Raw genomic sequence first — 15,753 nt, 5'->3', positions numbered from 1 at the left:
ATCCCCCCCAGGAAGCCTGGTAGCGGGGCTCACGGTACCTTGTGGTAATGAGCTGGAGGAGTGACACGGCATCAGTCTCGTAACTGGAGCTGGGGATCAGGGGAAGGCAGCCCAGAGGGCTGGGCACCCCCACGGTGCTCTGCAGCCGCTCACTCCAGCTCCGTGTCCTCAGAGGGAGCCTGGAGGGCGCAACTCATCCCTTCCTGGGACGGGTGTTTGAAATTGGGAAAGGGGGTGGCTGAATCACTGGCCTCTGGCTCCGAGGGAAGTGAGAGTGGCACTGGGAGCGTGCCATCACACCATGCATCTAACACAGTGGGAGGGCTCAGAGCTCCCTGGGGGCAGCTGCCCCACATCCCTGCACTTAGCTAAAACCAGGCCATGACCAGTGCTGCTCACCCAAATCCCAACGTGCCAGGACTGGGCCGGATTTGGGGGTTTGGCCCCTGAGCTCGCCCAGCCCAGCCCGCCTTTGGCCTGCTCCCGTCCCACACCAGGACCCGGTGTGCTCTTGACCTTGACTCCCTGGCTGCCCTGCGGTCAGGCACGTCACATCAGCTGATGCTTTGGCAGACAGCACCCGGCCGGGTGAGTGCTGGAAAGATCGCTGCTGTTGGCATGGTGTGTGCTTGTACCCTGAGTGATTTACAGCAGAGCTGCCACCGGGGTTAACTAACGTTCCCCCAAAAAAGCCGGGCTGCGTGTCCGTCTGTCACTGCTGCCGCGGTGGCAGAGACCCCGAGTGCGCAGCACAGCGGGGGCTGCAGTTCTTATCCCAGAGTGGGCTCGTTTTGCTCCTGTCTGTAGGGCAGTGGCTGATGCTGGGCTTTTCCCCCACAGTGGAGGTTGAACTGTGGGTGAGGTGTTTGTGAGACCGATGGATGCCCTGGGAGAAGGCAGCACACACTGCACAGGGGGTGAAGGGGACGGCGATACGGGTTTGCATGCCAAAAAGCCTTTTTTTCCCCACACACACCGGTCACAGTGCTGTAACAACATTGCTTTTATTTTTCCACGTGGGTTCTTCCATTAAAAAAAAAAAAAATCCAAAAAACACAACACCCCAACCCCAACCAGCCCCCAGACCGCAGCATCGGGGCCACGCAGCCCCGAGGGGTTCGGAGGGCTCCGGCACCGCGGCGAGCCGTGCGCCGCGCGGGGGGACAGAGGCAATTCGGTGATGGATCCGGCACCGGGTGACGGGCAGGGAGCTGGGCTCGGCGCCTATGTCGCCTTCTCGTAGGTGCGGGTGGAGACGACGCTGCCCATGGTGAGAGTCTGGGGGCAAAGACGGAGCGGGGAGGTGAGCACTGGGGGCTGCACCACAGGCAGCGGGGGGCTTGTGCAGCCCCGGATCTAAAATCCTTTTTATTTCCTTACCAGGATCAACTTCCCGTCCTTCAGCTCCCGCACTAGCGATGTCTCCTTCCCCTCCCACTTCTGCACGTGGACCAGTTTGCCTCCATCCAGCGTGACCACGGACTGCGGAGAGAGCAAAACCGCCGTGACCCTCCTGTCCATGGCCCTGCTGCTTCCAGCTACCCTGTCCCTGCAGCCAGGGGAGTGCTGGGGTGCCTCTGGGCGCTGCATTTCTTCCTGCGGGGTGCAGGGACCGGCTGTGGGTGCCTCCTGAGAGCCCTGGGTCCTGCCCTAGTGCTGGCATCCCACCTGGTTTTGACAGCACGGGCCGCATCCTGCCCTGGCCTCCAGCTGGGTCATGGCCCCAGCTGCCCCCGGCGAAGCACCAACAGCCCCAGCGCGGGCACCGAGCGGTGACCCTGCCCTCCCTGCCCCGCGGCTGGTGCAGGGAGCCCTGCCCAGGGCCACATCCTGCTCTGGAGCTGGGGCGCCAGGACCTGTTCCCAGCCACTCCCGAGCTGGATCCGGTGCCGGAGGGGATCAAAGGGGCAGTACAGGGACCCGCACGGCTGTGGGTGCTTTGAACGGGAGCCCTGCCTCCCTCCAGACTGGCAAGGGCTTTTGGGGGGGGGCTGAGCTGGCGAACAAGCCCCTGCTCATCCGGGCTGCTGTTTGCACAGCCGCTGCTGTTGACTCAGCCCCAGGAGCCCGGCTGGTGCCAAGGTTAGCGTGACAGCGGGCTGCGCCGCGGGGCAGCTCGGCACGGGTGGTGGCACCGGCTGCCTGGCCCCATCCCACCCTGTCCCCCTTCCCCGCGGTGCTGCCCCAGTGCTCGGTGGCACTGCAGGGCTTCCTCCATCTCCCGGTGGCATTTCTCAGCTCCAGCCCAGGGGACGGCATGTCCCCAGCTGCCCCAGCCCCTGCAGCCTCTCATCCCCTTGCGAACCCTCCCGGGCACCCAGCGCTGCTGCCCTCCTGGAGCACAGGCACCCAGGGACTGAGCTTGGCTTGTCCCATGGCTCGTGTCCCCACGCTGCACGGGGCCCCGTACACCTCGCTGTCCCCATGGCTCGGGTCCCTGCAGCCCATGGCTTGGGTTCCTCCATGGCTTGGGGCCCCAAGTGGCTTGGGTCTCCCCATGGTTAGAGTCTCCCCACGGTTTGGGTGCCCCCACTGCAGAGATGTTCCAGCAGCTTGGGTGTCCCACAGCCCGGGTGCCCCACAGCCCCGCACCCCATGCCTCTTGGGTCCCCCCCAGTTTGGTTGCTCCTGGCCTCCAGGCACCCCATGGCACATCTGCTCCCTGCTCAGCTGCCCAGGGGCCGCCAGCCCCGGCCCCCCCACCTATTGTTTGCCCTCTGGCCGCCAGCCGAGGGGCGTCTGAAGGGCATGTCCCTGGCTGCTAGACCCGTCCCTGCCACACACCAGCAGCCAAAGTGCTTTTAGCATAGTTTCCACCAGCCCAAGCAGGGCGGCTGTGCGCTCGCCGTGGAGCCGTCAGGAGTCGGAGCAGGCAGGGCGGTTATAAACAGTCGAAGCCGAGCATGAGAACAGCTCCCAGGGGCCAGACCTGGGCTCTGCTGCTGCCCTGGTCCCCCCGCAGGAGGGGTGGCCCTGGGGGAGGCTGAGCAGAGCAGCAAGGCAGAGGACAGGGGCATGCAGCCAGGTGTCTGCCCAGCACTGCCGCCTTGCTCGCGCTCGCCCCGTTTCATCCATGCTCCCCCTGCACCTAGCCCTCGCGCTTTCCTCCCTGCGGCCCCCGGCTGAGGAAGGCGTTCTGTGTCCAACGAGCCCTGCGGGGGCCCCCAGATCTCTTTTGCAACACCACCACCCGTCTCGGCAGCTCTGGGCGCCGGTTGCGGCATCGCCTTCCGCAAAATCCCAGTTGCAAGCGGGGGCGAGGGCAGCGGAGGGGGGTGGCTGAGCACCGAGACCCGGGGAAAAAAAAAAGGAGGGAGGGAGACCCCCGAGCACCGGGCTGGAGGCGGCGTGCAGCCCTCACCTTGACGTGCCTGTCGTCGGCCGTGGTCTCGTCGAACTCCTCGCCCAGCTTGAAGCTGATCTCCGTGTTCTTGAAGGTGCTCTGGGTCTTCACCGTCACCTTGTCGCCCGCCACCTCGATGATGGTGGTGGGTTTGGTCAGCCCGGCCATCTGCCTGGTGGCGAAGCCCACGCCTGGGGGGGTACAATGCAAAATGGGGGGGGGTGAGGCGGCGGAGCGGGATGCAGCCGTGCCTGCCCGCATCGCCCCAGAGCCTTCCTGGGCTGCTTGCTCCTGGAGGGGGGCACGGTGGGGGTCCCACCGCACCCCCAGGGGGACCTGCTGGGGGGAGGGACGCAGGAGGGGGGTTCCTGGGGGTGCTGGCATCGCTCGGGGCCTCATCCTGCACCAGGAGAGCTGGTAACGGTGGTGCTGAGCAGGGCGGGGGCAGCCGCTGTGTCCCCCCCCGGACCGCTCCGGGGCTGCGGGCTCATCCTGCCCGGGGCTGGGGGCACCCCCTGCACCCCCCGGGGACACCCCCTCCGCCCCCCCGCTGGAGGCTGGGGGCTGCCCGGGGGGGGCTTCACCCGCCCCCACCCCCCCCCCCCCCCCCTCCCGGCACCGGGCGGGGCTCTCCCATTCATATTTTGATTTATTTTTATTTGATTCTCATTTCCCCCATTACAGCCCCGCAGAAGGCAGCCAGCCCCTCGGCCGCACCCCGCTGGGGAGGCTCGTGCAAGCAAGCAAAAAAATCGATAATAAAAAAAAGGTGGGGAAAAAAATGGAGAAAAGGGGAAAAAGGGGGGAAAAAAAAGGAAAAAATGAAAAAAAAAAAAAAAAAAGCGCGATTTCCGGGCTGCCGAGCCGCGCAGCCCCCCACTCACCCAGCGCCTTCATGTACTCATCGAAATTGGCCGTGTCCACCAGCTTCCAGGTGCCCACGAAAGCCTCCACCATGGCGAGGTCGCGCGTGTCCCCGTGTCCCCGTGTCCCCGTGTCCGTGCGTCCCCTGCCCCGTCCGCGCCGCCGCGCCCGCAGCTGCCGCCCAGCGCCGCAGGCTCCTTAAATACCGTCCCCATCACATGATGGGGAAGAGGCGCCGGGCTCCAGAAATACCCCGGCGGGGACGGGCACCGCTGCCAGCCGCCACCCCCGGGCCCCCCCCCGGCACCGCCCGGCCCCCAACGGGCACGGCGCCCCCCTGCACGATGCGGTCGCGAACGCGCGTGGGGCTCCGGGGGGCGCCGGGCTCGGCAGGGGCGCTGCCAGCGGCCGTGTGCTGAGAGTGGTGTGAGCCCCCAGTGAGGCACGGGGAGTGGGGTCGTGTGTCCGTGGGGACACTGTGACCCCGTCCCTGCTCTGTGCCCGCGTGGGGGGGTCGCGGGTGATCGCGGCGGGGCTCTGCGTGGGGGGGACACTGGGGGTGAGAAGATCCATGTCCCTGCTTCCCTTCCAACTCCTATTTAACACCTTTTGGACCCCCAAATCGGCCCCAGCCCTGGGGTCCCAGCCCCAGTGGGTCCAGGCTTATATTTCCGCAGCCCCGTGGGCGCTGCCCCCCAGGACTGGGTCCCCACTCGTGCCTTGCTGTTCCCACGGGGCCGGTGACAGCCGTGGCACGCCCCACCGCGCCCCCCTGCCTCAGGCTCCGGTTGCAGCGTGCCAGGGGATCACTGTGGCAGTGGGATTTTGTGTCCCCTGCCCCACTGGGCACCCGGCCGGGCTCGGCTGTCACGGCTCACGGGGGACGAGCCTCCCGCTGCCACCCTGTCCCTGCCAGCGGTGCCCTGCGGTGACAGCTCCGGGGGCTCCGGGGGTCAAAGTGTCCCCAGCCCGGAGCCAGACCCCTGCTGGGTCCCCCACGTGGGGGTGGCTGACACCTCGGGGACACGTTTGTCCCAGGGAAGGGGTGAGGACAGAGCCTGGGGGGGGGTCAGGCACCTCCTGCCCAGTTTTGGTCCATGGGGTTTGGGGTGGGAGGCTTTGGGTGTCCCCGAGCCCCTGCACTGCAATGGGCATCGGGGACAAAGCGACCAGGACTGGGCAAGACCCAGGGACACTTGGTCCCTTTCCCTGGCCCCAAGGTGTCACCGCAGACACCCAAAAATAGCCGGGGGCTCAAGTTCAGCCTCCTCCCGGTGAGGGCTGTGAGCGGGAGCCCCTGTCCCCTGGGGAGGACGGAGACCAGCCCCCGTGGGGCGGGAGAACACACGGCACAGGGCTACACAGGAAAATGCGCACGGTTTATTACCCAAACCAGTCCTCGGGGAGTCCTCCTGCCGCCCCCCGCGGGGCTCAGCGCTCTCTGAACACCCCGCTCCTGGTGCAGGGACAGGCCTGGAGGGGACAAACAGGGCTGGGGGCTGTCACCTGTCCCTGCTCCCTCTCCCCCCCGGTGCTGTCCCTGGGCAGCAGCGTGCCAAATCCGCACAGCCCCGGGCTCCACACGTGCACCCAGCCTTCCCTCGAGGCAGCGGGATCGAGAGACGTGGATGTGCGCGCACACAACACCCACGCGCACGGACACACACCTGCAGGAGCACCCATGCACGTGGACACCCACCCACGGGGACACCACTGCACACTGACACCCACGCCCCCCCCCCCCCCACGCACACCCACGCCCACGGGTGCACAGAGGTGTCCGCCCACATGGGTGCCCGTGCCCCCAGGCACCCACCCGCAGCAGCACCCATGCCCACACCCACAGACACCCGGGTGGCGCTGGGTGCCACCCACCCCGCACAGCTCTCCCCCACCCCGGCGCTGGCCAGAGCTGGGCTTTGGGTTTTATTTGCTGGTCCCACAGTGACAGGTTTGAGTGCCCACCCTGGCTGTGCCACCAGCCCTGGGGACAGGCCGCATGGCCCGTCCTGTGCTGCGGGTGGCCCTGGCAGGAGGGACGGGGCGATGAGCAGGGCTGGATGTCACCTTCCAGAGGGTGGCTTTGTGAGGGGCTCCCAGTGCCTGGGACTCGGAGAAGCAGCTGAGGTCCCATCTCCCCCGGGGCAAGGAGCGCCCTGGGGTGCTCGGCTCCATGGGGGACCCCTTGGCGAGGTGCTGGCTGCTGGGGGGCTGTGCTGTCCGGCCCATTGATGCCCCGCTCTTTATCCTCAAAACAAACAAACAAAAAAAGTAAAAAACAAAAAACAAAAAAACAGCTCCTGGATCACCCACTGGAAAAAGGACAGGACACAGACGTGGTACCCAAAACATCACAGTGAACACCACACGCAGACAACCCCCCCCGGGCTGCTCCTCACACTCCTGGCGTAGCCCCCCCGGCACGGCCGCTGCCGAGAGGAGGAGAAAATTCCCCCCCGGCGCAATCCCTCCGGGTGCTTCTGCACGTGCTGTGGCAGAAAATTGTCCTCCCGTGGGGCGAATGTCCCCGTCCTCGCACGGGGCAGGTGTGAAGCGTCCCTTGGTCCCCGCGGGTCCCCGCGCGGCTCCTCTCCCGTGGGGCTCCGGCGATGCTGTGGCTGCATGGCGCCCCGGGAGGGCCACCAGGCTCCGGCCGTGCCAGGAAAGCTGGGCTGGTGCTCCACGGCCTCCCTTCTCCCCGGCGGTCAGAAACTTGGCCCCGAGCGGGGTTAGGACGTGTCCTTCAGCTCGGGGCTCTGGGGCTGTGGCGGGGGCACCTCCGTGGAAGGTGACTGCATCTCCTGGGAGCTGCCTGCGGTGGGTGGAAGGAGGGCGGTGAGCGGCTCCTCTGCGTCCCCCCCCACATCGCCCCCGGCCCTGCCAGCACCCACCTGCGCTCAGGGACATCTCGGCCAGCTTGAGGGGCAGGTCGGAGGGGCTGACGCCCGCTGGTGAGCCCAGGATGTCGGGCAGGGCATTGCGCCGGCCGGTCCTCCCGGAGGATGCGAAGTCCAGCACTGGCTCCACCTCGGTCATGCTAGCCCTGGAGAGACACCGTCCCCTCCGGTCAGTGTCCCCATGGCATGGTGGGGACCCAGCGAGCCCTTCCCCATGGGGCTGCCCCAACCCCAGTGCCCAGCTGGCAGATTTGGGCACAGGAAGACCCCCTGGTTGCAGCATCACGGAGGATGGGGATGCTCAGGGGTCCGGGACCCTCCACCCCGCCACGTCTCCATCCAGCATCCTTACCGGGTGCCCTCCAGCCTGGCCCGGCTGCGTCTCCGCGGTGCCCTGGGTGCTGCTCTGCTCCCCGGCCTGCGGCTCCCAGGGGATGTGCGGGGATGGGGGCTGTGGGATGGGTCCCCCCCCGGCTCCAACCTGCGGGAGGCAGAGCAAAGGGTGAGCAAGAGCTCCTGGCTCGGGGGGGAGAGGCTGCGTGGCACCCAGCATCCTGCTCCTGCGTGTCCCGCTAAAGCAAGCCAGGGAGTAAAGCAGGGAGACCTCGGTGGTGGGCAGGAGATGGGGATGGCAGCGAGGGATGGAGGGATGGAGGGAGGGAGGGATGGAGAACAGAGCTGGGGACATGGAGGTGGCACCTGGCTGGGAGCTGTGGCCACAGTGGGGGCTGAGGGGGCACCGAGGGACCGGCTGCTCAGCCAGGAGTGAAGGACGCGCTGTCCCCAGCCTGGTCACGCACAAAGCGACCCCCCCCCCCAATGTCCCCTGGGGAGCGGCTCTTGCTGCAGACAGCCCCGCTGAACCCCCCTGAGATGGCAAGCAGGGGGACATCAGCTCTGCCTGCCCGGCTCACATCGCTGCCAGGCCCTCTGGGGACGTTTGCTCGGCGCCGAGGAATATTTGGGACTTTGCACAAGGGTTTCTGCAGGCTGGAGCTGCGGATGAGCACTGCGGTGGGGGCAGGAATGGCACAGAGAGCACTGGGGACAGGAGGTGACCTTCTGGGCATGGTCCCCCCTCCCTGCAGCCCCTCCACCAGCCCGTGTTCCCCTTGGGTGTTGCTTCATGGGGTGAGTTCAGGATTGCCCTCCCTCCGGAGTTGGTGCTGTGCCGGGGGGGGAGCAGGCGATGCCCAGGAGCCCTGCCGGTGTCCCCCAGCCCTGCTGCCCCGGGGAAAACTCACCGCTGTCCCCCTCGGAGTGGCTCTGGGGCGGACGGTGAGTCACGGTCCCCACGTCCGCGGGAGCAGGCGGGACTAGTGACCCCAGCTCGGGCTGCGAGGAGAAGGTGAATGATTAACCCAGGCCGTGAGTCACGGGGCAGGATCCAGCAACGCGCTGCCTCAGGGCCAGACGAGAAACCCCGGGCCCTTTCAAATGGGGAAAGTGAGGCACAGGAGCAAGGTGCAGGTGTGATAAAGGCAGGGGCTGGGGCTGCAAACGGGTACAGCCGATGGCACCCTGCAGCTGTGTGTGCGTGTGTCAGTGCGTGTGTGTGGGTGCTCAGGCTGTGCTGCTGTGTGTGCACATGGATGTACACGTCCATACGGATCTGAGCTGGATCTGTGCATGCATGGAACCCTCTGGCACATGCATGTGCATGCCCGGAGCACTGTGCCATATGTGCGTGCATGCTTGGCACACGTGTGTGCACCTGTGGTGCCCCATGGACCATGTATCTACATGCATGGTGCACCCTGGCACACGTGTGTGCCCCTCCATCAGCACCAGGGCTGCTGCCAGAAGCTGTTAGCACCAGAGAAGTGCCACCTCTGGCTGGCTCGCAGCACTTCTCATCCCTCCACACATGGCTGATTTCCCCTCTGTCACCCCACACCAAGCATCCCACAGCTCCGTGCCCTGCCTGGCAGGAGCTGTCGGCCCAGCATTGCCTTGCTCCAGCCCCAGCACGTGGCTGCAGCATCCGAGCTGGCGCAGGAGCATCCCTGGCGGTGCGGGAGCACCCGCTGTGTCACCCTGGCAACCGTTTGGGAACAGGGCCTGGCTGCTCACGTACCGACCAGCGGGGCGGTGTGAGCGTGAGGGCGTGCACAAGCATGCACACGCACGCACAAACGCATGCACGCACATGCACGCAAACACACAGCGCACACAGAGGTGCACGCACACATGCACACCCACGCAGAGGTGCACGCACACATGCACTCCCATGCAGAGATGCATGCACACGTGCACACCCATGCAGAGGTGCACACACACATGCACACCCACGCAGAGGTGCATGCACACGTGTACACCCATGCAGAGGTGCATGCACACATGCACACCCATGCAGAGATGCACACACACATGCACTCCCATGCAGAGATGCATGCACACAGGGTGCACGTGCCCTCACGCTGCACACACACAGGTGCACACACACAGCCACCCGCTCTGTCTGCCCAGCCAGGCGCATCCCATCAGACAGGAGCCCTGCAGGGCTGGATCAAAGCTGCTTCCCGGCAGCCCCCGCAGCTCTCGCTGGCTCCAGCGCTGCAGAAACGTGCCGTGACATCCCTCAGGACCCGGCTGGATCCTGCAGCTGTGTCTCCTGCAGGAGCAAGGTCCAAGGTGCCAACGGCTGCCCCATGCCCAGCGCTTCCCCTGGCCCCACAGGCAGGGAATGAACCCCACTGCAGGGCAAATAACGTCACATAAACTCCAGCCTCCGCCCTGCAGTGGGATTTCCCCTCCAGGCAGCGATGTTTCCGCGAGGCTTAGTGTGGCCTCTATTTTAAAAGGCTCCAGGAGTCACATGGAAGGTCCTGGGGCTGCTGGCTCACGTAATGCCCCTAATGGGATAGAGGAGGGCGGCGCAGAAATAGGTTTTAATCCCCCTGAGAGATGGGCTGCCACTGAGGATGCTTGGGTGGGGTGGAGGGAGGACACGGCACGGGGACACAGCACCTGCAGCATCCCTGGCAGCGCAGGGGTTTTATCAGAAGCACCAAGGATCACAAAACTCACAGGAAAACAGAGAGGATGGGCAAATCCCATCCTGGCTGTGTCGCTGCCAAACACAACTCCCCCCCAGGGCACATAAAATAAATGATCCGGGGTGTTCGGGATGGAGGGGACATCACGGCCCCGGCTGTGGAGTTTTGTCCTTAAGAGGGATTCATTTAATCACAGGCATAAGGATTTTCCTTTTTAACTTCTAAGTGGATAACGGATCATTTACTAAGCTGGAAGTGTGGGGCTGGGCCCTGTACGGTTCTTGGGCTGCCTTTTGAGCATGTTTCTTGACACTTTACCTCCAATGGAAGGGTCAGCGTTGTGTCCTCCGGTGGACGGAAGGCTGGAAACGCTGCAGCCCACCAGGAGCCTCCAAAAACCCACCCACAACCCCACGATGTTGAGATTATTAGGAGATGATGGGCACAATTAAAAACGGGAAGGGTTCATTAACCGTAACATTGGACACCGGCGAGGGCTGTGAGCTGGGAAGCACAGAGCTGCCCCGCATCAGAAGAGAACGGGAGCATCGGCCAGGAAAAACAGCGGTGGGGAAAACCCAGGGGGGCTGATCTGAGCCCACCCAGCAGCCCCTGGAGCCTGGAACAGCAGCTGGCCGTAATTCAGCAATGTGGAGATCTCCCACGGCAGATTGGTCCTGTTTTTTTTTGGGAGGTGATCTGGTTCCTTTGCCCCAGTGCAGCCCCAGAGCATCGAGCCACGGCCCCAGGATGCCCTGTGAGCTCACCCCCACTGCTGCCCAGCCTGAGAATTAGAGAAATAGCTGCCCGGCTATTTTACAGCCATCCTTGCAGTGTGACCCGCTCTCCTTTGTCTCCAGGGCTCCTGCCTTTGCTTGAATTTGGGGGATTTGCCTCCCCCACCAGTTCTGGGCACGCCAGAGTGTCTCTACTTCACCTGGAGGAGCCCTCTCCTTCCTTCCCCTGCTCCATCCCTGGTCCCCATCACTTCCCCAGGGGCAGGTAGGAGCACATCTAGGGGATCTTCCTCTCCAGCCCCTTTGCTTCTTTCGACCCATCCCTGCTAAGACAGCAGTCCTGGGTTATTCCACCCCAGCCGCTCCCTGGGTTGCACGGACATCTCCCACCTTGCTCCACGTGCACCCGCCAGCTGGAGGCTGCTTGAGAATTGGCCCCTGGAGCCGGTACGGGGCCATCAGGGGGAACGAAGGGCCCCGAAATGGGCGGCTGGTCATCCTGATCCCCTGCGACTCCTGGGTGCCGCCCCGGAGGAGGGTACAGGAGGTGATGTGCTGCCGAAATCCACCGGGTCCCGCGGAGCAGTGAGTGCTGTGGTGCTGCTCCGTGGATCCGTCCCAGGATCTGAGCTCAGGGCTGACAGCAAAGCTCGGCTCTATTTAATGCCCCCATGAAAGCCAAGAAAAATCCAACCTGAGTCTCTCCAGACAGGATTCCAGGCTATTTGCATAAACTGTCACTTTTGCTTATAATGCTGAAAACACAAATCAGAGCAAGTCCCGCTCGAGGGGAACAGTGAGACCAGCTCATGCACTCGCCGACATCCCAACTCAAAGCTTCCCCGAGCATCTGAAGGGCAAACCCAGACTCTGCCAACACGAATCTGGATGGCTTCATGAGACAGAGGCATCCCCCAGCCCTGCAGACCCCCATGCACTCATGCCCGTGCCCTACGCCATGGGGCAGAACCACCCCCAAAGGTTGCAGAAATTCCCTGCAGACCCGGGCTGGGCCAGGCTGGGGTGGGAAAAGTGCCTGGGGGGAACTCAGCAGCTTAATCCCAGCACAGCCCCGCTGAGCACCTGCGAGCCAGCATTTCCTAGAAGTTCATAAATTGATAAAATTGAGTCATCTCCCCCAGGAGCAGCAGCCCCTGCGAGATGAAGGCTGCCCTGGAAGCACCGGGGATCCCGAAGGAGAGCTGCTCCCCGGTTCCTTCTCAGAAATGCTCTCCTTAATGATTTCCAACTACTGATAGGACAGGGCACAGCTCCGTCTGGGTGTGTCCCAGTCGGGCACCAAGGGATGCAGCCGCACAGAGGACGCACACACGCATCCCAGCACACGAGCCCCCGGCCCCGTGGCACAAAGCAGAGCCCAGGATTGCGAGTGCCATCCCCCACCAAGCCCCATCTCTCGGGAGCTGGGGATGGGGACCTCAAAAGGTTTTTGGCTCGGTGGGCTCACGCTGGCTGAAAGCATCCCCCCAGTCTCCAGGCACGGTGCTGACCCCGTCCCTTACCAGGACTGGCATCGCAGCCCTGCATCGGTGCATTCTGATGGTGCCAAGTGGCCTTGCCCCTGGGCATCGCATTTATCCATCACTGCAGCTCCCCGGGTTCCCCTCTGTCCTCTGCGGGTTCCCCCCTAAAAAACCAGCAGGGCCAGGAGCAGCTCCCGGGCTCTGAAAGCAGCCGGGGATGTCCTCGTCCCACGGAAGGATGGATGCTGCTCCCGGGACACCCTGGGCTTTGCCAGCCCGTGACCTCTTTCAGGGCTTGAGACCAGCACTGCCTGCACCCCAGCCCATGACCTCTAATTGCTGGCAGAGCCGTGTGTCCAGAGGAGGACAGAGCGTGAGGACAGGAATTTCTTCCTGTAGCTTCCCTTCCACCACGTCTCAGTTGCAAAGAAGGTGATCTAATGGGAGGTAATTACATTGATTGAGCCCTCGGTAATACAGCTCCCACTGTAACCTTTAGTTAGCTGCTCTGACGACGGCACAAACTATAATTTTACATAATAAACGTGTCACCCACATCTAAATTGGTTTCATTCTTTAGCAGCTTCAGGCTCCCTCCTTGGCAAATGGCTCTTCAGCAGCTGCTCCTGCCGGAGCCAATGGACCCGATCCAAGGGGACGGGGACACGCGGAGCCTCTCCCAGTGCAAACCCCATTTCTCCATCCCCACTCCCGCAGCCCGATGCTGCTTTCACTCCCAGCCTCTCGTCCTGGTCCCCACACTCACTGTAACCCAGATGCTGGGCGCTTTGCAGCCTGCTTTTGTTCCCTGTCAGCACCCACTGGGTTGGCAGCTGCTGGGTCCTCCCCAGGGAGCTGCTCAGGGCATCCCTTGCCTCGAGCTGCAGCCACCAGGAGGGGAGCGTGCTCCCCGTCCCGGAGCTGGGGACCGTTCCCTGCTCCCTGCTGAGGGGTTTGGGGTGAGGACACCCAGCAGCGACGCACCGTGCCTCCCACCCCTGAGCACCACGCTGACGCTGGCACCACACCCAGGGAGCACGTGGGGCTCCCCGGCTTGCTGCCTCCATCCCAGCCCCACACGGGTCTCCCCACCCCGCGGGATCCCTTTCCTCCAGATCCCTAGATCTGCTGAATCCAGAGACACTTTCGGGGACACTGCTCCCAAAACCACTCCAGCTCCTGGCCCAGCCAGGCGGATCACCCCACGGGGAGCCCCGCTCAGCCCCGCGGGTGCTGCTGCTCAGCTGGGTGCTTTGGGAAATGGGAGCGGGCTCCTCGGCTGTGCCAAAGCAGCAGAGCACGTGCAGGAGCTCAGATAATTCTCTGGGGAGCCCAGCCAGCCGACAGCTCGTGGGGCCGTGGGCTGCAGCTGGGAACCGTGGCTTCCTGGGGACCCCCTGGTGGGTACCAGTGTGCCCACCCGTGCCCCAGCAGCTGGCTGGATTTCTCCTTCCCAACACAACTCACCCAGAAAGGGAGGTGGAAACAATCCCGGGGGTCCTACGTGTCCCGCTCCCCGGCACATCCCCTTGGGGGGATGGATTTGGCTTCCCTTGGGAGGGAAGGGAGAGGGAGACATCACACGGAGGCGGGCTGAGCCTGTGGATGCTTCCCCCCTCCGTGGGTGCTGGGAGCATCTCCGGGATTCCCCGCTGCATGAGCCACCCCCAGCGCCTCCCGCCCGGCCGCAGGAGCTGTCAGGGAAGGGACTGAAAGCCAGGGAGGGGAGAGATCTGGGATCAAAGGCATGGTTTGGAATCCCCAGCCCTGTGCTGTCAGCGGTGATGGAGCGGAGCCGGAGCAGCTGTGCCTTGGCTGAGCCTGAGGGACACGGGCACCAGGAGCCAAGGTCAGAGCGGGTGGTGGACCCCGTCCCCATCCTGGTGACACCATGGGACGTCCTTCACTGTGTGTGTGGAGGCAGGGCTGTGCCAAAGGCAGCACCCCACAGCCCTAAGTGCCCTGTCCTGCAGTGGTGGCTGTGACCACGGGCACCAGGACGTTGGGCTCCTGCGGCAGGGGATGTGCTGCCACCTCCCACCGCTCCCCTGAGCATCCCCATGTCCCCACCACCTCCCGACGACCCCAGATTGGGGCAGGCAGGGCACCCCCGTGACAGCAAGGGCTGAGGTGTCCCTCGGCGGACAGCCCCAAGGTCACAGGCTGTGAGTCCTTGGGGGAGCAGGGGACAGCCGAAGCAGCCGTCCTGCCCCTGCCACCCCCTCGGTGGCACTGCCACCCAGCCAAGGGACAGGAGCCAGCTCCGGGGGCCAAAGGGACCCGATCCAAGCAGTCACGGGGGCAACCTGCCAAAGTGCTGCCCTGAAGGCAGCAAGGAGGGGTTGTCCCTGGGGAAACCCCTTGGTCCCCAGGGGATGCCTTGATGCCCAGGGGAAGGCGTGGGATGAGCAGGGGAGCGGCGCTCAGCCCACGCCGGCTGTCCCAGCGCTCCCGCTGCCTGCGCCTCCCCGGCTCCCTGTCCCCGAGGGGGGGAACCTGCTCTCAGCCTGGGTTCGGGGGTGCTTGGAGGGGGCTTGGAGGTAGCTGAGGCGAGGATGGAGAGGGGCAGAGGGGACGGTGATGAGCCCGGGACCTACCAAGGAGGGGGAGACGGGGCCAGGATGGGCCCGAGGTGCTGCCCTGGGATGGACAAACCTCGCTCAGCGCCTGACCGCTGCCTCTGGGCAGGATGGGGGACACCACCAGAGCCCTGAGTGACACCACCAAGCCCTGCTCAGCACCACAGCCTGCTGCAAACTTTCATCCCCCCAGCCCCCAGAGCACCACCATGCCCTGAGCACCCCCCTCTCCTTCCTCTCTTGGCCCTGCTGTGCTGCCACGGAGGGGGCCAGCACCCAGCCTGGGCTCGTGGCCTCCTTGCACCCACAGCACCCGCACCCAGCACCCAGCAGCTGCTCACCTGGGCCGTGCAGGATCCGGCGTCGGTGTTGATACTGGTGTTGGCGTGTGGATACTGGTGGTGATGCCGGTGCTGGCGGTGATCCTGGTGCTGATGCCGGTGTTAGTACTGGTGCTGATGGCGGTGCCGGTGCTGATCTAGGTGCTGACGCCGGTGTCAGTGGTGATGACGGTGTCGATACCGGTGTGGGTACTGGTGTGGATACTGGTGCCGGTGCTGATGCTGGTGGCAAGACTGGTTCTGATGTTGGTGCCGATACCGGCGTGGGTCCTGGTCCTGGTGCCGGTGTGGATACCGATGCCGGTGCCGGTGCCGATACTGATGCCGGTGCCGGTGCCGGTGCTGATGCCGGTGCCGGTGCCGGGTGCCGAGGGGCGGCCCAGCCCCCCCCCCCGGGGCGCAGGGCGCGGAGCCGCCCGCACAATGCCGCGGGTCCCCGCCGCCGCCGCCGCCTCCCGCACGGCCCACGCGCGGCACGGGGGGGCCGCCACGCACCGGCCCCCCCCCCC

At 64.8% G+C, this 15,753-nt stretch overlaps 2 protein-coding genes across 2 annotated transcripts in view; both read right to left on the bottom strand.

Moving 5' to 3' along the window:
* Positions 1-985: 985 nt before the first annotated feature.
* On the bottom strand, positions 986-4,395 carry FABP3 (fatty acid binding protein 3). Its single transcript, XM_035345540.1, has 4 exons — positions 4,228-4,395; positions 3,362-3,534; positions 1,381-1,482; positions 986-1,278 (listed from the first exon to the last, which is right to left on the bottom strand). The coding sequence occupies exons 1-4, from the start codon at positions 4,298-4,300 to the stop codon at positions 1,225-1,227; spliced, it is 402 nt and encodes a 133-aa protein (XP_035201431.1). The 5' UTR covers positions 4,301-4,395; the 3' UTR covers positions 986-1,224.
* A 2,096-nt stretch (positions 4,396-6,491) lies between these two features.
* Positions 6,492-15,753, bottom strand: part of LOC118177811 (protein vestigial-like) — a 15,176-nt gene continuing 5,914 nt past the window's right edge. Inside the window, exons 2-7 of the mRNA XM_035345850.1 lie at positions 15,442-15,696; positions 15,245-15,310; positions 8,349-8,439; positions 7,457-7,585; positions 7,099-7,250; positions 6,492-7,019 (exon numbers count right to left, since the gene is read on the bottom strand). Of these exons, the coding sequence (XP_035201741.1) occupies positions 6,937-7,019; positions 7,099-7,250; positions 7,457-7,585; positions 8,349-8,439; positions 15,245-15,310; positions 15,442-15,696 (776 nt within the window). The 3' untranslated portion in view covers positions 6,492-6,936. The remainder of the gene's footprint in view (positions 7,020-7,098; positions 7,251-7,456; positions 7,586-8,348; positions 8,440-15,244; positions 15,311-15,441; positions 15,697-15,753) is intronic.

Source organism: Oxyura jamaicensis, chromosome 23, assembly GCF_011077185.1.
Source record: "Oxyura jamaicensis isolate SHBP4307 breed ruddy duck chromosome 23, BPBGC_Ojam_1.0, whole genome shotgun sequence".
Taxonomy (NCBI): domain Eukaryota; kingdom Metazoa; phylum Chordata; class Aves; order Anseriformes; family Anatidae; genus Oxyura; species Oxyura jamaicensis.
Note: the sequence above shows the minus strand (reverse complement) of the source record. Positions and strands in the feature narration are given on the sequence as shown.